The sequence below is a fragment of the Nerophis lumbriciformis genome, linkage group LG12 (genome assembly GCF_033978685.3).
Source record: "Nerophis lumbriciformis linkage group LG12, RoL_Nlum_v2.1, whole genome shotgun sequence".
In the NCBI taxonomy this organism is placed as follows: domain Eukaryota; kingdom Metazoa; phylum Chordata; class Actinopteri; order Syngnathiformes; family Syngnathidae; genus Nerophis; species Nerophis lumbriciformis.
Window position 1 is genome coordinate 26,338,178 of NC_084559.2, and position 25,964 is coordinate 26,364,141.

At 42.2% G+C, this 25,964-nt stretch overlaps 1 protein-coding gene across 1 annotated transcript in view; it reads left to right on the forward strand.

Annotated features, from left to right (window-relative positions):
• Positions 1–25,964, forward strand: part of LOC133623171 (probable E3 ubiquitin-protein ligase HECTD4) — a 55,121-nt gene that overhangs the window by 12,982 nt on the left and 16,175 nt on the right. The window contains exons 6-63 of the mRNA XM_061986225.1: positions 645–783; positions 911–1,081; positions 1,165–1,357; positions 1,449–1,610; positions 1,692–1,805; positions 1,903–2,043; positions 2,127–2,362; positions 2,436–2,578; positions 3,331–3,401; positions 3,485–3,590; positions 3,694–3,814; positions 3,919–4,047; positions 4,344–4,468; positions 5,011–5,164; positions 5,267–5,367; positions 5,489–5,687; positions 5,776–5,895; positions 5,972–6,076; positions 6,158–6,321; positions 6,495–6,740; positions 6,864–7,056; positions 7,298–7,402; positions 7,495–7,587; positions 7,665–7,833; positions 7,933–8,068; positions 8,157–8,301; positions 12,555–12,721; positions 12,838–12,984; positions 13,070–13,254; positions 13,395–13,548; positions 13,624–13,904; positions 13,989–14,175; positions 14,257–14,338; positions 14,427–14,629; positions 14,736–14,871; positions 14,951–15,133; positions 15,220–15,384; positions 15,478–15,647; positions 18,332–18,447; positions 18,604–18,707; positions 18,810–18,971; positions 19,052–19,200; positions 19,345–19,424; positions 19,559–19,722; positions 19,801–20,038; positions 20,174–20,310; positions 20,388–20,514; positions 21,316–21,453; positions 21,540–21,676; positions 21,768–21,928; positions 22,012–22,193; positions 22,276–22,481; positions 22,561–22,691; positions 22,796–23,001; positions 23,084–23,263; positions 23,597–24,996; positions 25,077–25,284; positions 25,378–25,601. Of these exons, the coding sequence (XP_061842209.1) occupies positions 645–783; positions 911–1,081; positions 1,165–1,357; positions 1,449–1,610; positions 1,692–1,805; positions 1,903–2,043; positions 2,127–2,362; positions 2,436–2,578; positions 3,331–3,401; positions 3,485–3,590; positions 3,694–3,814; positions 3,919–4,047; positions 4,344–4,468; positions 5,011–5,164; positions 5,267–5,367; positions 5,489–5,687; positions 5,776–5,895; positions 5,972–6,076; positions 6,158–6,321; positions 6,495–6,740; positions 6,864–7,056; positions 7,298–7,402; positions 7,495–7,587; positions 7,665–7,833; positions 7,933–8,068; positions 8,157–8,301; positions 12,555–12,721; positions 12,838–12,984; positions 13,070–13,254; positions 13,395–13,548; positions 13,624–13,904; positions 13,989–14,175; positions 14,257–14,338; positions 14,427–14,629; positions 14,736–14,871; positions 14,951–15,133; positions 15,220–15,384; positions 15,478–15,647; positions 18,332–18,447; positions 18,604–18,707; positions 18,810–18,971; positions 19,052–19,200; positions 19,345–19,424; positions 19,559–19,722; positions 19,801–20,038; positions 20,174–20,310; positions 20,388–20,514; positions 21,316–21,453; positions 21,540–21,676; positions 21,768–21,928; positions 22,012–22,193; positions 22,276–22,481; positions 22,561–22,691; positions 22,796–23,001; positions 23,084–23,263; positions 23,597–24,996; positions 25,077–25,284; positions 25,378–25,601 (10,291 nt within the window). The remainder of the gene's footprint in view (positions 1–644; positions 784–910; positions 1,082–1,164; positions 1,358–1,448; positions 1,611–1,691; positions 1,806–1,902; positions 2,044–2,126; positions 2,363–2,435; positions 2,579–3,330; positions 3,402–3,484; positions 3,591–3,693; positions 3,815–3,918; positions 4,048–4,343; positions 4,469–5,010; positions 5,165–5,266; positions 5,368–5,488; positions 5,688–5,775; positions 5,896–5,971; positions 6,077–6,157; positions 6,322–6,494; positions 6,741–6,863; positions 7,057–7,297; positions 7,403–7,494; positions 7,588–7,664; positions 7,834–7,932; positions 8,069–8,156; positions 8,302–12,554; positions 12,722–12,837; positions 12,985–13,069; positions 13,255–13,394; positions 13,549–13,623; positions 13,905–13,988; positions 14,176–14,256; positions 14,339–14,426; positions 14,630–14,735; positions 14,872–14,950; positions 15,134–15,219; positions 15,385–15,477; positions 15,648–18,331; positions 18,448–18,603; positions 18,708–18,809; positions 18,972–19,051; positions 19,201–19,344; positions 19,425–19,558; positions 19,723–19,800; positions 20,039–20,173; positions 20,311–20,387; positions 20,515–21,315; positions 21,454–21,539; positions 21,677–21,767; positions 21,929–22,011; positions 22,194–22,275; positions 22,482–22,560; positions 22,692–22,795; positions 23,002–23,083; positions 23,264–23,596; positions 24,997–25,076; positions 25,285–25,377; positions 25,602–25,964) is intronic.

Below are 25,964 nucleotides of genomic sequence, written 5' to 3' on the forward strand. Positions count from 1 at the left end.
GTCAGACCTACACTGTTTCAATGTCAATTTCTCTGATGATGCAATTGTTGATGACTGAACAAACTTATCAAACTTTATCAGCATAGCAGCGTGAGCTGAAAGTTCGACATTAAGGGTTTGGAGAGAATTTGTAAAAAAATAAAATAAAGTAAAACCCTTTTGAAATTAGTGCAACCCTGGGGACTGCCTATAAAAAACGGTCTGTGCCTGCCAACAAGCGTTTCTTCAAGTGCTAATTCATGGTATGTGCTTGGCAAGTCAAATATTTATTTCCCTCAAACAAATATACTGTAAATTAAATTATAATATATAATCTTATTTTCTCTCTGTTACAATAAACCCAACGTAAAGATCTGGACTATTCCTATATTTGTAAGAGGGTAAACTTAAAAATCAGCATGGGATCCACTACTTTTCCCCCCCCCCACTGTATTTGCTGCCCTTTTTAGGCTACAGATTCTCACCAGTATGCTTAAGCAACAATTTATTTTTACTTGCTACCATCACTACAAAGAGAATTGATATTTTATGTTGGGCAGTGTAAATGAGAATAAACAATTTGAATTTTGGGACTGGGCTTAAATGTAAAATATGATTCAGTTCTGCAAAGTGCAAAAATAAAAGGGCTGCATGTGATTGTGCAGAGGGTTTGTTTACTGTCGAAATGAGGAGTTGGAGCCTGGTTGGGTGGTGCACAGCAGTGGTCGCCTTCTCCACCGCCCTTCTGCCTTTGATGCCAAACCTCATCAGCTGTGCCAAGTCATTGACCCCTTCACTCTACAGGTAACTTGCCAACCAGTTGGTCAGCATGAGATAGCATGCATGTTACATAATTAGAACTTCTTACCTCACACAGCTGAATGCATTAACAGCATTCGTCTGTATCTCATGTTCGGACTGCCACTTTCAGGTGTGCCAGATTGTCCCCATGCCAGCCCATCACTTCCCTGTGGGCAGCAGTATGACAACACTGCACCTCTGTTCTGATGGAACCTACCTATATTGGTTTTGGTCCCCGGGCAGTCTCAACGAGAAGACACAAAAAGGCCACTCTGTCTTCATGGATGTGTTTAATCTGTCTGTGAGTATTTCATGCTCCTACACAGTTTTGTAGTTTCAGTTGGATTCATTTGAGCGCTTTCCCACCTCTTGTCCATGGTGCAGACACAGACAGGACTGTGTGTTGCAGACATCTTGCAGGAGAGAGTTATTCTTACTCGCAAAGAAGGCGAGTCTTCCAAGTGCTTGAATGAGCTTCTTTTGAGTCGAATGTCTCGCTTTCGAGCCTCACATTCTGCCACATTGGCTGCTCTCACAGGCTCTGCTATCACCAACACTGTCAAAGAGGAGCAGTCAGGTATTCAATCAGATTTGCATCCAATATCCATTAATCTCAATGTTTACAAAACATTTGTATTAACATATTTCTCCTGGATTTGTCATCGTAGCTGTCAACACAAGCTGTGGACTCCCTCTGAAGACTCTTAGAAAGACACCTATGTATGTTTGTGGAACATACTTAGTGATGCTGGTCTCACCACCTGGAGTATCTGGGAATTCTGCTACACGCTCGCTGTTTGGAGGCACCAGCAGCCTGTCCTCATTGAAAAGTAATGACACGTTTCTTTTAGCATAGCACTTCAAATAAAAGTTTGTTGTTTTTAACTAAAAAGTAATTATTGTTACTTCAGTATTAGCCTCCAGTTTAGTCTTCAACCTTGCTGACGGCCAGTTCAGCAGCCGCGCTGACCTCATTGATGCTCCTGGCAGTTCCCTCGGCAGGGGAGCCCAGGTAGCTGGACTAGGTGAGCACTACTTTTGTCCCGATTGAATGTTTGAATCCAACTTGAATCACACCTCCTACTGCTATAATAACTGAAATGTTATTGTGTTGCCTTTTAGGAGCATGTTATGATGCACTGAACAACTTGATCTGGACCTGCTCGAGTGATTACATAGATCAGTGGTGCAACCCGGGGAATCAGGCCTTTCATCATGTGTGCCAAAGGCTTGGTGTCAGCCATGTCATTAAAGAACCAAAAGGTTGAGCTAAAAATCTCCTGAAATCACTTATTGTAGGAGTTGAGAAATCTCATTTGTTTGAACTGTTTTGCCTCCTTTCACAGAAGAAATGGTGGACACGAGTGAGGTGATCAATCAGCTACTTCATCATGTTGGTGCCATGTGTGTCCACCAGCTAAATCTGCTAGCCGCTAGCAATAATAGCCTGCCTCTGGGCGCTTTACTGGGCAAACAACATCCCATCGAGGCCAGTCACTTCAGCAGCATCTGTGACATAATGGAGAAGGCCATGGTTAATGGAGACACCAGCATTATCCACTGTATTTTGGTAGTCTTCCAGGTTAGTCTTCTGTGACTTTAACAATGTCAGTTTTCTTTTTACACTTCTAAGTTCTATTGTTTGTTTTCTAAAGGTTGTCTTCAGGTTCTTCAATCCTCAGACAGAGCAGAACCGAGAAAGTGTGCGCAGGGCAGGCCTGCTCTTGTGGCAGCTACTCATGGCTCCAGTAGATCAGATAGGATCAGAGATTCAAAGAGAGGTGTGCCTCGCCATCAGGTAAAGAACTATTACTGCAATACAGTAGCACCTTGGTTTTCATTTGTAATCTGTCGAAAAAATGAATCTTAAGATAACCGCATATATTTTTCCAAGAAGAAATAATGTAAATTAAATTAATTTGTTCCAGACACTTACAAAAATTAACACAAAATCACTTTTACCTTTTTATTGAAGACACATGTTGGCAAAGACGGCGATGAGCAGTGAGGTAGGAGTAGAAAGGAAAGGAGAGGGACGCCACCTTTGTACAGTACTTTGCTGCGACTTCTTGAATTTAATAGGGTTTCTTACATTCCTTACCAAAATGCTGGCACTTTGGCCCCACGGTGGAATATTTTGCAGTCGTACTTAAAAAGAAAATAACTGTTAGTTAGCAGAGAACCGACCGGTGATGATGTCAAAGATGGGCAAAAGAGCTAAATCAGAATGACTGGAGTTGAGAGCAACTTAGCAGGCACGTTTTGTATTACGTTACGAACACAGTTGGAATCATGCAATAATAACACAACAAGGCTGATTCACCAACACAAGGGATTCTTTGTTTGGGCACTCGATTCTGTGGAATGATACACTGTCAAACAGGCTACTTTGTTAAGCGCAATTTGTGACCGTACGAAAACTTGGAGCAATTATGTTTGTCAAAAACCAGGGCGTACAGAAACCAAGGTTCAACTGTATACTATGATTAAAGATAAAATAGGCATTATGTTTCATTCAGCAATAATTGGACCATTTCTCTGTCACTGCAGCTCGGGCCTAAATACTTTGTACCAGGGGGAAGCTGAGCTCCACAAACTGCTGAAACTTGTTTTAACAGAAGGTGACTGAATAAGATAATTGGATATAACCCACAATTACAATGTCCATTGATGAATAAACATTTCATTGTTGTTTGATTCACAGGTGAAAGAAACAGTGGCCTGTCTCAGCTTAGGGACGTTATCCTCACCAACTTGGCAGATCAACTGCAGAAAAATAGGTTTGGAAGTGAAGAAGATGACCACTATAGGTGAGGAGCAAGTTTGGTACATACTTTGTAATTTAGCATGGCCCTTTATTGTTATTAATTCAAAAAAGTAATACAAAAAAAAATACCATGTCTTTTTTTGCAGGCTGAGTGATGAGCTGCTGCAGTGTATCCTCAAAACTGTAGTTCGGGAATCCTGCCTCCTCATTACCAAATGTCAGACGGTCGCACGAGACGACTTCCAGAAGCTGCTTTCCACTGTGCCAGTATGATTAACTGATTGTCACCGCTCAATAGAATGTGTACAGTTATCACAAGATGTATTTCTTTATGCTGATACTACTCTGTGACTGCTTTCCTTTACCTATAGGTGGTCTCTCCTTGCCTGCGCTACCTCATGGCTGTCCAAAACCACCTTCTCAGTAACACCATTCTTATCCGTCCAGATGATAGCGATGATAGTGACAGCTCTCTCCAAGGGGAAACAATGAAGGTACAGGTAAACATCCCCTTTAAATACCCCTTCCTTTAAACTAATGGACTATTTTTGCTTTTCTTGAAATATACAACAATAATAACAATATTCAAAAACAAAATTGCATAATAATTTACACTTGTTAAGAATGTTTCGCTTTTGCTAATTATAGTGAGTGATAAAATTAAATAAACAAGATAGTTTCTATCAGTAGAGATCAGTTAAACATTAAAAACAACTTGCATGAAAACAATATGGTGAACAGAACTCCTGGAAGCAGAGTTACCGAAGTGTGGGGCTTATTTCTGTGTGGTCCTCAGGAGCTGCAAATCAGCATCCTCTCCTTAGCAACCAAGATCCTGGTGGGATGTGACGAGGCACTGGAGACACTTCAGCAGGTGACAACGGCTCTCGTTAACAGCGACATCTCTGACAGGGAAACCAGGTGAACATTTTTTTACTCTACTTTTAATACATTTTATAAGAAAGCAGATTTAATATTACAGTTTTTCAACAATAGACATTTAAAATATTTGTATGTTAGATTCTCTTAAAATCATATTGGTAATGTGAATGGTTTACTTTAATTTTGAACATTCATACAAGGTTACACTGAACTAATGTTTACAATTACGCAATTCAACTTATCCGAGAATGAGTAGGAAGAAGCAGTGCTTATTTGATCCAACAACAACCTTCTTTGTGTCACAGCACTTATTAATAGTTATTAACTTAATGTGTTCAGCTTAAGCCAGTTCAACATTTTTTAGCAGTAAAAGAACAGATAAAAATGTGTAATAGTAAAGTTAATAGTTTGTAGATACAGGAGCTTTTACAATAATATAAATACATATTTAATACATTTTCTAAAACAAAACAAATATAATTCATAGCAGATGAAGAAAACAAGGACAAACAACATCCAAATTTAGTGTTTTGTCACTGTGTTTAATGTGCAGATGTACCCCCTGCTCTTGTTTTCCACAGGCTGAAAGGTCTGGAACAGGTTACCAAGGCCACCATGCTAGGGCACCTCCTGCCAGTGTTGCTGAGCTCTCTGATGCACCCCAACCTGCAGACCCTCACACTCGCTGATGCCCTCATGCCTCAATTGGTGCAGCTGGTTCTATACACTAGCCAAGTTTGTCAATTTTTGACTTAATCAAACCTCACTCCTGAGGTTGTAAAAACTGTACTATTAGTCATGAGATGAATAAATGTATTCCACTGTTTTTTTTCCCAGACTGCTTTGCTACTAAAGACTCAATGTCCACTTTTCTCTGAGGAGTCACCTTTAGGGGGTTGTGTCGGGCAGGGAATCAAGACATGTGCAGCAGATGACAAGTATGTTTTTGAGGCCCAAGCAAGTATTTAATGTCATCATTAGGGCAATTCCTTTGGTAACTTGTTCAGTGGGTTTAAAAAAAATAAAACTAATAAATAAACCCCTTATTTATTTTAACAGAATTCTTGATGAACGTGAGGAGCCAGGTTTCCTGACCGGGCTGAAGATTCCTGCCCCTTGGGCTGCTGGGAAGACAGTGGAAACTGTACATCCTGTGCGAGACAACTATAAGTTCAAGGAGACTGTGCACATTCCCGGGGCTCGCTGCTTGTACCTTCGCTTTGATTCTCGCTGCTCTTCACAATATGACTACGACAAGGTATCGGTGAAACAAGACGTTCAGAAAACACAATTGAAATTCTTCTGATCTTTTTCTAGCTGTTACCCTTTCATAATGTTTTTTTTAGTTGGTTATTTATGCGGGTCCCAACACCAATAGTCGTAAAGTAACAGAATATGGAGGAAACACCTTGGGATATGGCAGTCGCAGTGTTTTGGGGACAGGCTGGCCCAAAGATCTTGTTAAGGTAAAATAAGCTGTTGTACATGCACAAACAGTACTATTTTCTGTCTTGAAAGACAAAATGTCTTGTCTTGCCTTAGGTTGAAGGTGACACGGTGACTTTCTCCTTCGAAATGAGAAGTGGGCGAGAACACAACACCCCTGATAAAGCCATGTGGGGGTTCTCCTGCACTGTCAGGGCTCAGGTAAAACACAGAACTGATATTGGTTAATTGAATAATCCTTCTATCAGCATGTTACTCATACAATACTATTGTTTTTTCCAGGAGTCATCGGAAGATGTCTCTGGAGGCCTCCCTTTCCTGGCCGATTTGGCACTTGGCCTGTCAGTGCTTGCTTGCTCAATGCTTCGCATTCTGTATAACGGTCCAGAAGTCACAAGAGAGGAGGATGCCTGCCATGATTTGCTGTGTTCAAAGCTGCTGCAAAGGTGAGGCACACACATAGCTTAATATTCTATCCTAATTAGTTTTCTATTTATCAGGAGTAAATTACACGCTCACTTTTATGTCCGACTTTTAACCACTGTTTGCTGTGCTGTATTCCAGGAAAATATGTCAAAATTTGATTTCAGCTTGTAGAAAAAAGTTTTTCTTTCTTCAGGTGTCAGTGGCAGGTGGAAGCGAATGGCGCAATCTCCCCTGCTCTTACTCCTAGTCCATCACCTCTCCCACTAACCATCGAAGAGGACCGGGAGTTCACCTACCCTACCGATGTGCTCACCCCGCCCCCAGGCTTTACTTCTGGCGCCTATACTGATTTGCCTCGCATACGCCTGCCTCCAGGCATCATGGGAAGGTTGCGAGAGGTGTCTGGAAGAGCTCGCCCACAGTTTCGTCCTAGCATTAAGTAAGAGGGTTTGTGCTGCCTTGGCGATATACATTATTTCTTTTTTTTTTTTTTAGTCCTGTGTATTTATTGTATTCTTATCAACAGTATAACCCTAAATGATCAACCATTTGTTCCTATTAGAGAGGTGATCCGCCCAGATGTTATGGAGGAGGTAATAGTGTCCTGTGTCATAAAGCATCTCAACTTGGTGGATGCTCTTCAGTCACTTGTCAACTACCAGTATCGGGAAGACCATGCCGAAGAGTTTGATCTTGTCTGTAAGATCATGGCAGAGACTTTCAAAAGGATTAATGCGATGGAGCGTCAGCTGCAGGTGAGCAATTTAAGGGCACCCGGTTTTAAAAAGCAAATGTGTCATTTTTATTTATTTTTCCTATCTGAGTAAAGCGAAAAATATTGAATGGATACACCTGATATTTTAACAAATAATAGAAATGTTTTAGTAATATACTATATAGCGAATAAAGGAATTTTGCATTTTTAATTTGTAATTGTGTGATTAGTCACCAAAGCCAACTTACTCTGTGTGTGTTTGTTTTTCATGTTGGGTGTAGAGTGTAGCAGAACTGGAGCAGAAGTGGCAGAATGAAGTAGAGGAGGCCCAGCAGGGAAAACTGGAGAACAACACTCCTTTCTTTCATGACTACCACTTCTTTGAGGTATCCTGCCCTACAACGACCAAACCAACCATGTCAACATTCTGACAATAGAATATAATGTGACATTTATTACTGATTACTATTTTTTCCAGAATAAAATCAAAGAGCTGGAACTACTTTGTTCCCTGAAAGAGGTCCCCCTTGATTTTAGTGACTTGGAAAATGTTGTCCTTGGATTGAGGCAAGTCTATTTAAATTATACTAGCAGATTAGTCAAAGTATAACATCACCTGCAACATTTTGCGTCTGCGCCAACAGGGAGAGGTTCTTTCAGGAGGTAAATAGTATGCACTTTAAAAGTAGCACCCAACTCGCTAAAACTAAGGGACTGGTGAAAAGTCTGATGAACCGTACCGAGCTTCTGCTACATGTTACCATTGCGCCACATTGTAGAAGCTTAACAACTACACCTGCTGGGACACCAGGCTCAGGTATATATATTTCATCTAAATACAATTGCTTAAACTATATTTGTCACTATTTAATGAATTCATACAGTGTGTTTGAGTTTCACTTGCTTTTTGTTTCAGCCTCTAAGTCTGTGTCTGATGCCAAGACTGCAATCTCCATGGCGAAACAGCCAGTCTTCCTGCGCAGCATGTCTGCACCATCTGATTTAGAGATGATTGCCAACCAAGACCTGGAGTTTACTCATGCTCCTCAAAGGTAGCTTTTTTCTGTTTATCACATACCGGTATATATGAGACTTTCAAAGATGATTAAATACTCATGTCTCTACCCCCTTTCTGTACAGGAGGCGACACCACCCTTCCAGTCATCGCAGCAGCTCATTTACACTGCTGCAGTCCCTGGCTGTTGAGGATAGCCGAGACAAGCCAACATACAGCGTGCTGCTGGGTCAGCTGTTTGCATTTATCGGCACGACGCCTGATCAAGCTGTAAGTCTATCATTTAGGCTGAATCAACCTTTACCCTTTTGTCTTAGTCTCTGGCCCTTGGTTTTGCACATTCACGTCAAGCAAGTGGTGTCCCACTTCTCCTGTAGGCCTAAGGTTAACCAAGTGTTATGAACAGAAAGCACACTAATCAATGTACGTGGCCTGCTCAGTGGCCTTGTGGTTAGAGTGTCCGCCCTGAGAACGGTAGGTCGTGAGTTCAAACGCCGGCCGAGTCATTCCAAAGACTGTAAAAATGGGACCCATTACCTCCCTGTTTGGCACTCGGCATCTAGGGTTGGAATTTGGGGTTAAATCACCGAAATGATTCCCGAGCGCGGCCACCGCTGCTGCTCACTGTTCTCCTCACCTCCCAGGGGGTGGAACAAGGGGATGGGTCAAATGCAGAGGGTAATTTCACCAAACCTAGTGTGTGTGTGATTATCAGTACTTTAACTTTAACGAACATTATTAATTGTAATAGTAATTAATGAATAACACACTATTTAAATATTGCTATGTTTTGAATGTTTTAACTTTTTTTTTTTTTAAATCATCGTCACACTACCTAGCAAACAGGACTGCAACTAGTAAACAACGATGTCAGACTAGCAGCAAGGCAAGGCAACTTTATTTGTATAGCACTTTTCATACACAAGGCAGACGCAAAGTGCTTCACAGACAACAAAGTGAAATGAAAGAAAATAAAAGCAAAATTAAAATGCAGACAATAAAAATAAAAGCATTGCGGACGTTAAAAGTTAAAAGATTTAGCTGAAAGCTAAGGTGAACATAAAAGTTTTCAGTCTAGTTTTAAAAGTAGTCAAGAGTTGAGGAAAGTCTGACATCTTCAGGAAGTTTATTCCAGCTATTTGTTGCATTTGTTGACTGAATGATGCTCTCCCTTGATTTGAGTTTACTCTGGGGAACCGCTAACAGATTGGTCTCAGAAGATCTTAGTGACTTATATAGTGGGAGCATATCAGTGATATACTTCGGCCCTAGACCATATAGTGATTTATATGTGAGCAGGAGGATTTTGAAATCAATTCTCTGATGTACAGGGAGCCAATGTAAGGATTTAAGAATTGGTGTAATGTGCTCACGTTTTTTGGTCTTTGTTAGAACTCTAGCAGCAGCATTCTGAACAAGCTGTAGCTGCCTGACAGTTTTTTTGGGAAGACCTGCAAGGAGACCATTACAATAGTCTAGCCTACTGGTAATAAAGGCATGTACAAGTTTTTCTAAGTCTTGAGCTGACATGAGCCCTCTAAGTCTTGTTACGTTTTTGAGGTGATAGTAGGCCGATTTTGTTACTGATTTGATGTGACTGTCAATGTAAATCAGAATCTAAAATAACCCCAAGATTTCTGGCTTTATTTGAGGTTTTCAGGGACAGTGATTGAAGGTGTTGGATGACTTTAAACCTTTCTTTTTTAGCACCAAAAACAATGATCTCAGTTTTATCTTCATTTAGTTGTAGGAAAGTTTGGCACATCCAGTGTTTGACTTGCTCAATGCACTGTCACAGACGATCTATGGGGCGATAGTCATTTGGTGATAGCGCTACATAGATTTGGGTGTCTTCGGCATAGCAATGATGGTCAATGTTATTATTTTGCATGATTTGTCCTAGTGGGAGCATATAGATGTTAAATAAAGTCGGCCCCAAGATTGAACCTTGGGGGACTCCACACGTTACATTGGTTGATTGAACCTTGGGGGACTCCACACGTTACATTGGTTGGTTCTGATACAAAGTCACCAATGGAAACAAAATAGTTCCTATCTTGTAGATATGACTTGAACCAGCTTAAAACTGTGCCTGATAATCCCACCCAGTTTTCCAACCTGTCCAAAAGTATTGAGTGGTCGACAGTGTCAAATGCAGCACTGAGGTCCAATAGCATTAATACAGAAGTTTTGCCAGAGGCTGTGTTTAGACAGATGTCATTTAATTAATCACCTACTCAGTGGCCTAGTGGTTAGAGTGTCCGTCCTGAGATCGGTAGGTTGGGAGTTCAAATCCCGGCCGAGTCATACCAAAGACTATAAAAATGGGACCCATTACCTCCCTGCTTGGCACTCAGCATCAAGGGTTGGAATTGGGGGTTAAATCACCAAAATGATTCCCGGGCGCAGCCACCGCTGCTGCCCACTGCTCCCCTCACCTCCGAGGGGGTGATCAAGGGTGATGGGTCAAATGCAGAGAATAATTTCGCCACACCTAGTGTGTGTGTGACAATCATTGGTACTTTTAACTTTAATACTTTAAGAAGGGACGTCTCTGTGCTATGAAGAGGTCGAAATCCTGACTGGAAGTTGTTGTGGTAGCCAGTAGAAGCCAAGAAGGGATTTAGTTGTTGGAGGACAACTTTCTTAATTATTTTACTTATGAATGGTAGATTTGAAATTGGTCTGTAGTTGATGATAACAGAGGCATCTTGGCTCAGCTTTTTTAGAAGAGGTTTAATGACTGCAGTTTTGAAAGCCCTTGGGAAATTGCCTGATTGAATAGAATTATTTACTATTTGCAATACGTCTGGTGATAGGCAGTCAAAAACATTAAAGAAGTTGGTAGGTAAAACATCAAGGCAGCAGGTGGATGACTTTAGAGCTTTCACCGTTTCCACTACAGTTTTAGAGTCTATGGCATTAAAGCTTGCCATCATTGCTGTTACTTTTGCCTAAAGGGGGTGGTGATCCAACCTTTTTACTTGAGATGGCGCGTCTGATGCCTTCAATTTTATCAGTATAAAAGAATGCAAACTCATTGCATTTCTGCGTGGAATGGAGTTCGGCTGGTAGCAAACAGACTTCACTACAATTTACTGTGTTTCATGAATGACTAGACAGCTGATTTACATTCAAAATTTACTTTAGTCATGTTTAGAATGTTGGGTTTTTAAATATTTAAAAAGCTTGTCATGATGACCAACTAATGCAACAAACTTACGTACATATTGTAACTTCTGAATGCTGTGATGTTTGCTTTTTTTAAATATAGATTATTAGCTGTCTAATAACTTATGTAATGTATTACATTGTAGTGTAGTATGTTTACTGTCTGTCTCAGGCACCAAACAGCTTAAGGTGATGGCATAGCGGGAACAGAGTGTTGTCTCATTTCTTCAGGTACGTTAACACATTGCTGGTTAAGATGGCAGTTCTGCAATTCTTTGTACTCTGCCAAATACCGTGGTAACAACAAACCCAAAATCGAGTCATCTGACACTCTTACAAACATTTTTCACATGTTATGTTTTTCGTGGTGTCTTGGCCATTCGAAAGGGGCCGTGCCGTGTTCAAAAGGCCTTTCACCGTATAAAGAAAGGCGCCTCTGTATTTGCACTGCATGATCCGTGATAATACCGTTAAATCCGCCATAATCCGGCAGTTACATTTTCTTCCCGGACCCTCATGATATGAAAACGTTAACTACACGGAGGTGGCAGAGTTAAACACAGAAGCATCATGGGCTCATCAAGAAGCGACACGGAGGCTCTGCGGTTGATGCGGAGTAGAGTGTGGAGGACTCTGCCGCCTTTCGAGGAGATCCGTGGTATGCTGCATCAATCAGCGTTGGCGCTGTTTTCAAAATGTTTTGAGAGAGGCTTTCAGCCATCGTTGAGATGCGGTTCACGGTGGTTTAAGAAATGCCATGAACCGCCATTCAAACCGGTAGTTTGGTATTGCCTTTTTAAGGGTATATTTTTTACCACTTCATCTTGGCCCTCAGTTTTAAGGGGAAAGTCTAAAGATCATTGGGATTCAGCCTTAATCATTCTCTTGTTACAGTGAAGGGATATTCAGCTAAATTGTTCTAGGGGCAACAGCTTCAGAAAGCTAAAGAACGGGGTGGACAGATTTCTCCCTTTCACTATTAATAGAACCATCACCCTCTGTAGTGAACATTTGTTTTTTGGGCTATTTCTTTTGTCTGAGTTACACATTTCAGGAGAATATAGATAGCCCTGTTATGTAAAATGCAAGGAACACTGGCCTTTAGATGGTTAAAATGTCAATGCAAGGATCTGCCATTGTGCTTGCACTGTTCCAAGTCCCTCTATACAACAGAAGCGCCATAGTGTTTTTAGGAATTTACTGGATAAAAAATGTGTCCCTCCCACGTTTTGAACTGAACTCAGGGGTCACTGCCATGCCGGATTTGGCCCCCGGGCCGCCAGTTGAATAGCACAACCTTTATGTATTTGCTGTGAAATGTATTCACTGATTTGACCTCAACATTTCTGTAGGTGTCGAGCAGCAGTTTCCTGTCTGCTGCACAGACACGATGGCGTCGTGGCAGCACACGAAAGCAAGCACTTGTTCACATGAGAGAGCTGCTCACAGCTGCTGTCCGAGTGGGTGGAGTTACCCACCTGGTTGGGCCTGTCACTATGGTTTTGCAAGGAGGCCCAAGGTAGGAAACTGGTGCTAGAATTTTAACACTTCTATATATCTCCTCCACAGCCACAAACACACAAAAAACTCACACATTAATTTTATTGAACTAACTTTCTTCATGCTTTCTTACAGAATTGAGGAACTGACTTGTGGTGGAATGGTAGAGCGGGTGCAGGAGGCCTTTGGGGAGACAATGACATCTGTTGTGTCTTTGTGTGCTCGCTACCCTATTGCTTGTGCCAACAGTATTGGCTTGCTTTGCACAATACCTTACACCAGGCAAGAGATTTTTCATCTCTTGATCCATCCCTCTGTTGCCTTGTTAGGTAATCATCACCATCTTTATTCTCAATTCTTACTGTAGGAGTGAGGAGCAGTGTCTTGTTCGGAGCGGGCTGGTTCAGCTCATGGACAGTCTGTGTAGCTTGAGTGGTCAGAGGGAGTGCAGCTCAAATGAGAAGCAAACAAAAAAGCAGAAGGTGGCCACCATGGCATGGGCTGCTTTTCAGGTGCTTGCCAACCGGTGCATTGAGTGGGAGAAAGTAGAAGGTAAGATCTAATGTGCAAATAATTTGTTGATAATTACCCAGACTTTTCTGATGCACTTTTGGAGTGGTATAATCCAATCAATCTTTGACATTTTTGAATATTCCGTTTTGTTTTAGTTTTTCTTTTTTATCCACTTAAAGGTGGCTCAACGGATGGAGTGCACTCCGGTTTGGCTCGGCAGGTGTCCAGTCTGCTGACCAATCACCTGGCCAGAGCTACAGAGTGCTGTGGCAATCAGGCTGCAGGCAACGACGCTTTACAGGATGTGCTTAGTCTGCTAAACGACCTTTCTAGGTATAGTTTGGTCATGGATGATCATAATGTATGCTTAAGCTGTTAACTATATTTTCACTCCTAATTGTATTCCAGGAGCCATATCGGAAAAGCTATCTTGAGCCAACCAGCCTGTGTTTCAAAGCTCTTGTCTCTGCTACTTGACCAGAGACCTTCCCCAAAGCTGGTGCTTATCATCCTGCAGCTTTGTCGAGCCGCCCTTCCTCTCATGAGTGTAGAAGATTGTGGCAATGTGGCCCTGCCATCATGGAGCTATTCTATTAACACTCTTGATGCAGAGCAGCAGGATGCTAGTGACCCTGCCTCACGTATAGCTGCCTTGCTGCTCGCTAAGCTGGCAGACTATGTTGTACCAGGTTTGTCCTTCTAAAAGATTACATGCTAAATACTAAATAATAGCATATTATTCTTGTGTTCTAATGCTGTCAACGCCTTGCCAGGTTGCCAGACCTTGCTCTCTCCCAGCTCCTCTGAGCCAGACACGAGTCTGTCTCGAGCCAGTTCCAAAGGAGCGCTTAAGTCTGACGATGTTGGCGAGGAGGGAGAAGCGGTTGATGGGAAGCTATCAATCTTCATCCACAAAAGAGAGGACCAGTCATCTCATGAAGTTCTGCAACCTCTTCTCAGGTATGATTTTCCATGAAAACAAAGCTTACTTTAAAGTTGCTGAACAATTGAAGATGTTGTTTTTCCCTTTCTGCTGTGTAGCAGCTCAGAGGGACGCCCATTTCGCCTTGGCACTGGTGCAAACATGGAGAAGGTTGTCAAGATGGACAGAGATATGACCAAAGTAATGTTTTTAATGTGCATATTTACTATATGGTTGTTATTTTTTGTAGATCAATGCTGACTTTTTTTTTTTTTCTTGCGTTTTCTAGAGTGGAAACTGTGAGGTGATCACAGAGGAAGCATCTGCTGCCCTAAGAAAGGCCACCAAGTGGGCTCAGTCTGGATTGATCGTGAGTGTTGGTCCTCCTGTAGAGACTCTGACCCAAGAGGCTGCTGGAGGCGTCACAACTGGGGACAAGAAGAAAACTGCTCAAACATCTGTATGTAGGGACAGGAACACCGAGCTGGCTAGGTACAATTGCAACATGGAATTTTGTGTATTCTGTCTGGATTAATCAAGGAAGGCAAAGTCCTTGACCATAGGTATAACACCTAACTGAAAGTCTTGTCTCATGCAGGTCCGACCCTATTAGGCCGTTCATCAGTGGCCATGTTGCTAACAGTATGGCAGCTGAGGTCATTGCCCTGCTGCATAGTCTGCTTACTGCCCCGGAGTCAAACACTGCTCAAATCTGGACAAGCACTGCTGAAAAAGTAACTTCTTACGAGCTTTTAAGTTTTGAATTGAAAAAGGTTTTGCATAGCACAAGCATAAATCTTATGTTTGTTTTAGGTGCTTTCCCGAGCATTGATGTTCATCCCTCAACTAGGTAAATATGCTGAGAGTATTTTGGAGAACGGTAGCAGCAGTGGTAGAAAACTGGCTAAGCTTCAAGCTATTGGCAGACAGGCGGTTGCTGCACTCTGTGCTCTGGGTGGCTTTAAGGAAACCATTAAAATTGGATCAGAGGTTCAGGTAAGGGACACAATTTAGGAGTGGCTTGAGTTCATCACACTCTTGATTATTTCTATCTTGTCACCGTATATCTCATGTATCTCTAGGTGATAGGTAAAGGAGTGCTGGGCAGCGTGGGAATAGTGATGTCCATAAATGAGCAGGAAGGCATTGCAACCGTCAAATTTCCCTCCTGTGACTATAGGAGGGCTTGCAAAGCCTCAGACGTGCTGACAGTGCCAATATCACGCCTGTGTACACCGAGATCAGAGGTAAGAGTTCCACCATCTACCATAGTCCCTATAATCTTGTTATGTAGGCTATAGTCTTGATTCTTATGTCTGATTATTCTCTTCAATCTTCAGGCACTGCCATTATACAAGCTATCCATCACTGAAAAGGTTGTGCAAGCAGTGCAATCCATGCTTCTGCCACAGGAGGGCAGTCTGTCCATTCACACCTGTCTACCAGCTTCAGGAGATGGAGCCAGCCCAGTGATGGCTGCAGTTCGCTTGCTGGCTGAAATCAGAACCAGGTCAGTTAAAATAAATAAAATAAATAGGGTAACTTGTAAGGTTAATTTTAGTTTGTTTTTATTTTCTTGTTATAAGTGATAGTATAATGCCAGGAAAATATAATTTTCCTAGAAAAACCGGGAGCTTGCCAGCTGACTTTGAGTAGCCCACCAAATGGTCAAATAATTTTGCTTAAACTCTTAAACCGTTCAATTCAGACATTATGCCTCTATTTAATGGCAAATTTCCACAAAGTAGCAAAAAGACAATGACCGCACTGTTTAAATGTAGATTTGCTTACTAGTTTAAGTAAAATATACAAAACCCAAAACCAGTGAAGTTGGCACGTTGTGTATATGGTAAATAAAAACAGAATACAATGATTTGCAAATCATGTTCAACTTATATTCAATTGAATAGACTGCAAAGACAAGATATTTAATGTTCGAACTGAGAAACTTACATTTGTTTGGCAAATAATCATTAACTTACAATTTATTGGCAGCAACACATTGCAAAAAAGTTGGCACAGGGGCATTTTTACCACTGTGTTACATGGCCTTTCCTTTTAACAACACTCACTAAATGTTTGGGAACTGAGGAGACCAATTTTTCAAGCTTTACAGGTGGAATTATTTCCCATACTTGCTTGATGTACAGCTGAAGTTGTTCAACAGTCCGGGGTCTTTTACGCTTCATAATGTGCCACACATTTTCAATGGGAGACAGGTGTGGATTATAGGCAGGGCAGTCTAGTACCCGCACTTTTACTACAAAGACACGCTGTTGTAACACGTGCATGGGGCATCCATGAAAAAGACTTTGCCTGGATGGCAACATATGTTTCTCCAAAACCTGTATGTACCTTTTCAGCATTAATGGTGCCTTCACAGATGTGTAAGTTACCCATGCCTTGGGCACTAATACACCCCCATACCATCACAGATGCTGGCTTTTGAACTTTGCGCCTATAACAGTCCGGATGGTTCTTTTCCTCTTTGGTCCGGAGGACACAACGTCCACAGTTTCCAAAAACTATTTGAAATGTGGACTCGTCAAACCACAGAACACTTTTCCACTTTGCATCAGTCCATCTTAGATGAGCTCGGGCTCAGCGAAGCCGGCGGTGTTTCTGGGTGTTGTTGATAAATGACTTTAGCTTTGCATAGTAGAGTTTTAACTTACACTTACAGATGTAGCGACGAACTGTAGTTACTGACAGGGGTTTTCTGAAGTGTTCCTGAGCCCATGTGGTGATATTCTTTACACACTGATGTCGGGTTTTGATGCAGTACCGCCTGAAGGATCAAAGGTCACAGGCTTTCAATGTTACGTGCAGTGATTTCTCCAGATTCTCTGAACATTTTGATGATATTACGGACCGTAGATGGTGACATCCCTAAATTCTTAGGTTGGGTTGCTATCAGCATATTTCAGTCATCAACAATTATATCATCTGAGAAATGGACATTGTAACAGTGTAGGTCCCACTTCGTAGGATATGTACAGCGAGCGGTGAACATAGTGAGCTCAGAAAGCATAAGAACAAATATATACATTTGATTAATTACAATCCGGGAAGGTGGGATGTGGTGGGGGGGAGTGGGTTGTGGTGGGGGGAGGGGGTCACTACTATTTGAAATGGAAAGACTTGGGTTTGAATCCATGTCAGATTTGAAATGATGTAAAGTTTTTAAATGTATGTTTTAATGATCATAAAAGTTGTTTAATATGTTAAACTTCAGCATTGTCATTTAAAAAAAATGGTTGTTCATTATGTTGCTCAAGGTAATATTATCCATATGGTGCTGGGGTACCCATGATTTCAGCTCCTCTCAGACCACCAATTTTTGACCTTTGTATTTGTCAAATCCTGGTTACAACTCTGCTTAAAGTTAGTATTATTTGCGAATGACACAATAGTGTTATGCTCAGGAGAGAACACACTTCAGGTAATACAAATAGTTATAGAAAAAATTAACAAATTATACCCTTTGTTAAATCCAAAAGATTGAAATTCAATGATATAGTGCATTCGCAAAAAGCTAAAAATATGCACAAAGCAAACTATAACCTGCTACCAAAGAATGTATAACAATTATTCTCAACTAAAGAGGAGAAATATAACCTCAATGAAAAATCTAACTTAAAACACTTGTATGCACGTACAAATGTTTAAAACATTTAGTATATCAGTATGTAGATTTTAATTATGGAATGGATTTAAGTTTAAGAAGTCAAACAATGTACTACTGTGATCCAGTTTAGGAGGCTATTTGAACTAGGAGTGTTTACAAAGTACAAGGAAGAATAATTGTAATAAGCAGATTGAACATTATATATTCATCTCATATGTTTATCATAACTGACTTAACTATTTATGAAGATAGTTGTTGTTTTTCATTGATATAAATTGTTACAAAATGAGGACAGGAAGCGAACATATGTGCTAGTAAGTTGCTATGAATTTGAAGAGGGGTACGATTGAATAAGCTTGGCTTCTTCCTACTTTTTTAAAAACATTTTGTAATGAAAAATGTAAATATGTAAGTTATATGATGTATCACTTGTAACTGTATAAATGTATGAAATAAACGACCCCAAAAGGGAATAAGCGGTAGAAAATGGATGGATGGAACTTAAACCAAACCAAATCAAACCCTTGCTCTATTCTAAAGTCTTTTATGATGATTATGTTTTTCAGGGCATGCCTGGTGATGGCACAGCTCCTGGAGGACAGCTCATTTTGTGAAGAGTTCATCCAGCAGTGTCCTGCCGCTGTGGAAGTGCTCAACCTCGTTGCTCAAGAATGTTGTCCTGGTATGACAACATTATTAACCCTGAATCACTCACCAGCCGCAATATTTGATGCACTCCTGATAACAATGTGAAAAATGTGTGCTTTATCAAACACTCACAAAGTCTTAAAGTCTCAAAAAATTACTCTGTTTTTTTTGTCCCCTTTTTTGTTTTCAGGGGAGCGTCTCGGTATCGTTGAGGCTCAATGTGAAAGAGTGAGAATGCTATACCGGGACTGTGCTCGCCCGCCACCCCCTCCATTTCAGACAGAAAGGCGCCAGGTAGAGTTGCCAAATTTGAAATATTTTGAAGAATGTTTAAACTGAAATCTGGGCATGGTAGTCAGTCTCATTTTTACAACTCTATGTAATGCCTCTCTCTAGCCTAAGGAAATCACTTGGTGTCCATCCCGAGTGTTCCCTCCTGTCCGTGCCTGCATGTTCTCATCGCGCCTCACCTCTGTCACCTTCTTGGCTGATCCCAGTGCTGGGGGGGGACTACCCAGAGGCACCTTCATCTACGCCACCTCTCCTGTACCAATTCAGGTTGTTACCAAGATCATCTGGAATTTGTGCAAATGTTCTGGTTGTTTAAATTTTTTATTTGCTTTTCTTTGTCGTCGCAGGCCCCTTCCTTTTATTGGGAAATAGAAGTTGTCTCCTATGGAGACTCTGAGGAGGACAGTGGGCCGATCGTGTCTTTTGGTTTTGCTACTGAGGCAGAGAAGAGAGACGGCGCATGGACCAACCCTGTTGGCACATGCCTGTTTCACAAGTACGTTTTCTTTTTTGTACATTAGACGTCTATCTTGCCAGTCTTTTATAGTGTTCTGTCTCTGGCAAGAGTGCAGCTTTGCGTCCATTTGTGTTGTTGTTCCATCTTTGACTTGTCTTTCTCCTGTCTGATCCTTTATGGCAGTAATGGAAGGGCAGTGCATTATAATGGCTCCAGTCTGCTCCAGTGGAAGAGTGTCAGACTGGATGTAACCCTACTTCCTGGTGAGATTTTTTTCTTCTTCTTCTTTTTGTCAGGCAATAATACACTTATGATGATTTTTGTGTCCCCTATTTCTAAAGTTACAAACTCTCATACCAGTTAATTTCCATGGTAACGCTAATTTACCTAAACACAGGTGATGTGGCTGGGATAGGCTGGGAGCGTTCAGAAGGCACACCTCCACCCCCGGGTCAAGCCCCCAAAGGGCGAGTCTACTTCACATATTGTGGCCAGCGTCTCAGTCCCATCCTCGAAGACGTAGCTGGTGGAATGTGGCCCTTGGTGCACATTCAAAAGAAGGTATGCTGATTAAAGTAAGAATGTAAAATGGGTTTGCGCAGTGTTCCTACAAATGATATAATTCCAATTGTTTTGCAGAATTCTAAGATTCGTGCCAACTTTGGAAATCGCCCCTTTGCATATGCCGAAGGCCAAGCTCACAGGAATGCAGCTGACCTGTGCATTGATCTTGCAGAAGAAATAAGTGCTAATTTTGAAGCGCTCCCATTTGCCATGGCTTCAGACAGTGACAACGATGCAGGTGCTAGCGTTACATCGGACTCAGGCTCCCATGGACCTCCCTGTCGGATTGCAGCTATTCCAGTCACTCAGCAACGTATGTACATAACCTATATATTCTTAATACGCCTATATACGCATTTCACCTTCTTGGACTTTGTATAAATAAAATCACTAGTGAATCACGTCATTTGACATTATTAATTGGACTTGTGTGAACTGATCTTTTCAGAGTACAACAGTGACCTGTCGTGCCATTACAAAGTAGAGCTGAGCTACGAGAACCTAGTCACTTCTGGACCTGATCCACATCCTCCACCCATTGCAGATGACGAGAGTGATGATGACGACGATGATGATGTTCCAAGAGTGAGTGAGCTCGTCCTTATTGCATGCGACTGCTATGTGCCTCAACTGTGTATTTTACTGTGTTATTGAAAATTCAGGAGGACCACTACGCCTTGCTGGTTAAGGCCTGGGAAACCAAAGTGTTCCCCACCATTCGAAGGAGGTTCCGTAACGAAGCCGAGAGGAAATCTGGCCTGGACCAAATCAAAGGAGCTCTGCAGCTGGGTAAAAAAAATATTGCATTTATATATATATTGATATTATCAATTCATTTGAGTTTTTTTGTCTCGAACGAAAAATGTTTAATCTTTTACTGCCAGGAGATTCCGTAGCTTCTTCCACTCACGTCCTCCCCTCTGTTTTCTAAAGAGATGCACTCAGAGCAACAACAGGGCTACAGCTGACAGCAAGAAGTGTGTTACTAAGAAAGGAATGGTATCGTCAGTGGTTCGGAACTGGTTTGCGTTAGCAGCAACAGATGTGAAACAAGTGACTGTATGCTGCAAAGTTTGTCTAAAGCTCAATACAACAAAAGGCAGCAGCACAACAAACTTGTTTAAACATCCAAACAAAGATGTCCAGCCGAGTGGGAGAATTCACACTTTTTACGAGGGGAAGAACAAAAACTCCTGCTAAAAAGCATCTTACTGTGGGGGAATTATTTTCCCCAAGTGTAAATAAAACGGTGCACAATGGAGAGCTATCACTGAAGCGCTCAATTTGCACAAGCTTTCAATGTGAATGTAAACAAATCTGTCTCCTTTTAATCTACAGTCTGTATTTTTTTCAAACAAAATATCAGCTAGGACTTTAATTCCAGGAGGAAAATAGCAAAACTTGTTTTAAAATATTTTTGCCTTTTTTTTAAGTAAGGAAAAAACTTAAAATTTTCCTGAAATAAAAAAACCTAGGCCGTATCACCCAACCCTAATCTATAACTCAAACATGTAATTTAACTCTTAATATGTCTTCATCAAATTTATTAATTTTGTGTTTTTTTAACTCTATTGTGAATTTAAACAACAGGCATGGTTGACATTGCAAGGCAGACAGTGGAGTTCCTGTATGAAGAAAATGGTGGTATTCCTCGAGACCTCTACCTCCCCACCATAGAAGATATCAAGGATGAGGCCAACAAATTCACTATTGATAAAGTTCGCAAAGGTCACTGACTTGCCATTTTTTCCTTGTCAGATGCTTTACTAATACAATATTATTTACCCCAAATTCTAACCTGCTTCATTCTACAGGCTTAACTGTGGTCATCCGCTGTCCTGACAGCAACAATACCAACAGCACCACGGGAGGGACAGCGCTGCCGAAGTTTGCCATCCGGGGCATGTTGAAGACTTTTGGTTTGCATGGAGTAGTGCTGGATGTTGACTCTGTAAGCAAAACACTGAATGCTGCAAACTTTTTTGTTTTTGTTTCATAAAAAGAACAAAAAAATCTATACTTGTTTTTGTGCACGTCACTAGGCAAATGAGCTGGTGCAAGTGGAGACCTATCTTCGCAGTGAGGGTGTTCTGGTGAGGTACTGGTATCCAATTGAAATGTTGGAGCGCCCACCCGCTGGATCTCGACGAACCGCAGCTAATGGCTTGGTCTCATTAGATAGTAGCAACATTCAAATTCACAGGTACCAAGAAATATAACCTTAATAACACATTACATACATGCAACCTTATTTATTGTCCTATCTGATGATTGTTGTTGTTTTAGGGAGCTGCTTCGCTGTGAGAGTGCACTGGCGCGTTTATACTGCCGAATGGCCCTGCTTAACATCTACGCCCCCAAAAACCCCCACACCTTCACCCGTCTCTTCCACATCCCTGCAATCCGTGACATCACCTTAGAACACTTGCAGCTTCTGTCCAATCAGTTGCTGGCTCCCCCACTCCCTGGTGAATATTAATACATTTTGGAAATGTGAGCTCTTTCCTGCCGGTTTCCATTTCTCATCTAACATTTCAATTTTTCCTGCAGATGGCACTATTAGTTCTTGCTCGATCCTTCTGGCCCAGTCAGTGCTTCACGACCTCCGAGGCCAAAGCTGCTCTCCCACAGACCTATTCTACCAGGGCAATGCTCAGCCCATCCGAGAGTGGCTGACCGTAGCCATCACCCGTGCCTTGCATCAAGGAGAGGAAAGCTTACTTGAGCTAACTAAACAGATCTGCTGTTTTCTACAGGTCAAGACATAGATTGTTAAAAGATTTATCTTTGAACATGCACCAATATTAAATGTAAAGTATCAATTTCCTTCCTTAGCATGCACCAGAGCAGTTTACATCTGAGGAGTTTCCTGTAACAGAGTCGAAAGTCAGCATGGACGTCAGCTTTCCAGGAGCTGCATTTGTGATTGTATCCTGCAAAGAGAGCCAACTTGGCTGCCGCAAAGAGTGAGATTTCTGGCAGTGTTGATATTTTCCAGTTGACCCGAAACCCAGTTCCTTCTTCTCCGTTTAAATGTTGACTTCTCTCCTGTCCTTTTCCATTCCATTAGCTCCAGCTTGTACAAGGCTCCCTGGGCAAGAGTAATGCTCTATGGTCTGGGTCACAAAGTGCGTAGAAATGGCCAACTTAATCTAATGGAGGCTGTATGCTATCCCCTGGATGCCTCACCTGCCAACACGGGCCTTACCCCCCCTCCCACCACCAACCAATACCCCTCGGTTATCATCCCCACTGATAAAGTGCACATCAAACTGGGTATGTATTTATTGTCCCATAAGGGTTAGTTTTAATGTGTGGGAGTGTGTATGTTTCTTCCAATACTCTATCTTTATTCTAGGTGTGTCACCGCCTCCTGGTGCTGTACTAGTACTGCACTCCCTGCCTCTGGAGTTCCCTCTAGCCATGGCATTTGCTGAGCAGCTGCTGACATGGAAGCTGGGAGAGAGCTGTGAGCGACCAGAAGAAGAGTTGGACACAGTACCGTCATCTGTGCTGGTGCAAGTGCTAGAACTGCTTGGTAGGGTTCACAATCTTGTATCAAGAGCTACACCAGAATATGCATTGTGGATGTCTGTGCCTCCTCTCAAAAAGTGCTGTGGAAATCTGTCCGTTAATTTAGCTTTTCATGCGAACTAACAAATGCATTTCAACGACAGCATACCGCCTTAGTGTAACTCCTTATACTTCTTTTTGTCTTGGATGTAAAGTTTAGAACTCATTAACCACTAAAATGATACATACTTGTTATATAGCTAACATTTTCATCACATTAATTATTTGTTTTTGCTTTTTAATACTGTACATAACCCAACTTTAGATGTTTCCTGTGTTGGCTTGTGTTTTGTCTTAGGTGGTTTACTCTGGACCACTGATCTGGCTCCCTCCATTAAAGAACTCGTCTTTCACTTGCTGGCAGAACTCCTGCGAAAGATTCACCACTTGGAACAGCGTAAAAGTCCCACCGGCCTCTCCAGCTCTATTGCTCTTCTGCTTAACCCCTGCCTCGCAGTCCTCATGTCTCTGCAGACAGAACTTCGCAAGCTGTACGACAGGGAAACTCAGGGCTGGACTGCAGGAGGTGCAGGAGCGGTAGGGTCTTCATCTGGAGGTGTTGCTTTAGCGCTGGCAACAGAGCAGAGCCGCTTCTCCACCTACTTCCATGCACTGATGGAAGTCTGTCTCGCTGTGACAGAGGTGACTCTTCCGCTCAATGTTGGAGGCACCACAGTTGGCGCCCTGACCTCTACCAGTGCCCCTAACCTGAGTGATTCTTCGTCGTCGTCATCCTCATCCCCGGGTCAGACACCACAAAGCCCCAGCCTGCTGTCCAAACGAAAGAAGGTGAAGATGAAGCGCGAGAGAGCAGCAGCTGCAGTGGCAGCGGTGGTCTCAGGTAAAAGAGGAAGTGGAGGTGCCCGGCAGTCCGAGAGTGATAGCGCCCTGCTGAACATGACAGGGAGTAAACCTGAAGACATGCTGTGGTTCCACCGATGCCTCACACTCCTGATGATCCTTCGACATCTTGCAAATAAGGACCCTCAAGGCTTGAGCGTAACAAGCGATGCGGTGACGGACGCTTGCCAGGCTTTGGTGGGTCCCACAGCTCACAGTCGCCTGTTGGTGCTTTCAGGCATCCCCACCCACCTGGAAGAGGCAGTGGTTCGAAATGCTATCCGCAGGGCTTGCAACGCACATGGAGGGCTTTTCAAAGATGAAGTCTTCATCCCTCTGCAGGAGGAGGCTCCGAAGAAAACTAAAACCGGAGCTGGGGTCTCAAGCCCTCAAGACAGCAAAGTAAGCACCGAGTCTGAGCGGCACTTCCCCCACAGCGGGGGTCCTGGGAGTCCTGACAGCTCCAGCAGCGTGACTCCTGCTATGAGTGTGAGCGCCTCTGCTTCCACCAGCCAGACTTCTATCTGCAGCTCCTCTCAGGGAGTCTCTCGCACCGCCAGTGAACTTTCTGTCGATCAGGAGCTATTAGCCGTGCCGGCTTTCACCCCCAATGCAGCTGCGTCTGCTGGTAACTACCCCCAGCAGGGTTCCCATGAGCCCCAGACTGTTTCCAGTCAGGAGAGTCTGGATACTTCTCTTTGTAGCACAGGGAGCCTGGGGAGTATTGGTAGTTTTGGAGAGCCTGTGGATAGTACAGAGACACCGTCAGTGTCAGATGGAGTCTCTTTGCACACAGTCACCTCACAGGAGAGCAATGCAGTCACTTCGAGGCCTATCAAAGGCTATGCTGTCATTGAGGTGGGTGAAACAACTGATTTTCTTTGGTGTTTTTTTTGGTAGTTTCTAAGTTACACTTATGCCTTTTGAATTAATTTCAGGTCCGTTCTCGAGCCAAAGTGGAAAAAATACGTGCCAGTCTGTTTAACAGCAGTGACTTAATTGGCTTGTCCAGTCTTGAAGGTGAAGAGGAGCTAATGGAGTTGACCAATGAAGAGATCCTCACTGCCTCCAGCGTAAATCAAAGTCTGTTTGACACTCAAGGCAGCTCTGCTCTTGAAGACTACTTTCTGGACAAGTCAATTCGAGGTTTGTTATTTGACCAAAAAAAAATCCAGGTCTCTGTTTTACACTGAGACATTGTTCCTCACTTTAACCTTTAAAACCCATATATTGTTCAAGGTGAGAAGCTTGTTCCTGGAGCTCGTGACATCCTCACAGACATTTTCAAGAGTTGTGCGCACTCAGAACAGATGCTGAGCCTCACACCTGCCAAGCCAGTTAAAGTATCGGATATTTACCTCAGCAAAGAGCAGATAAACTCTCAGACCCCTGGTAACCTGCTGCATACTTTCTTCACCAATGTCCGGCCACCTAAGAAAGTACTTGAGGACCAGCTTACTCAGGTATATGTGATATTTATATCATATTTTAAAAAAGATTTCTGGTTCAGTACGTGAAGGTGGTAATTATAGGCGCATCTCAAAAAAATTGGATATGGCGCAACAGTTACTGGACTTCAGGAGTTCAATTAAGACATACAGACCAATTACATTATAATTACATTTTATGACATACAAAATGTGTGTTTCTTATTTGCTGTAAACATAATCAAAGTATTTATTTTAATGTCTTAAAATACATTCTTAAAATACTTCACTGTATTTGTTTGGTTTGGTTTAAGTTTATTTCAAACATATATAGAATTACAAGAGATACATCATGGTTAACGTATTTACATTTCTTTTTACAACATGTTTGAAAAAGAG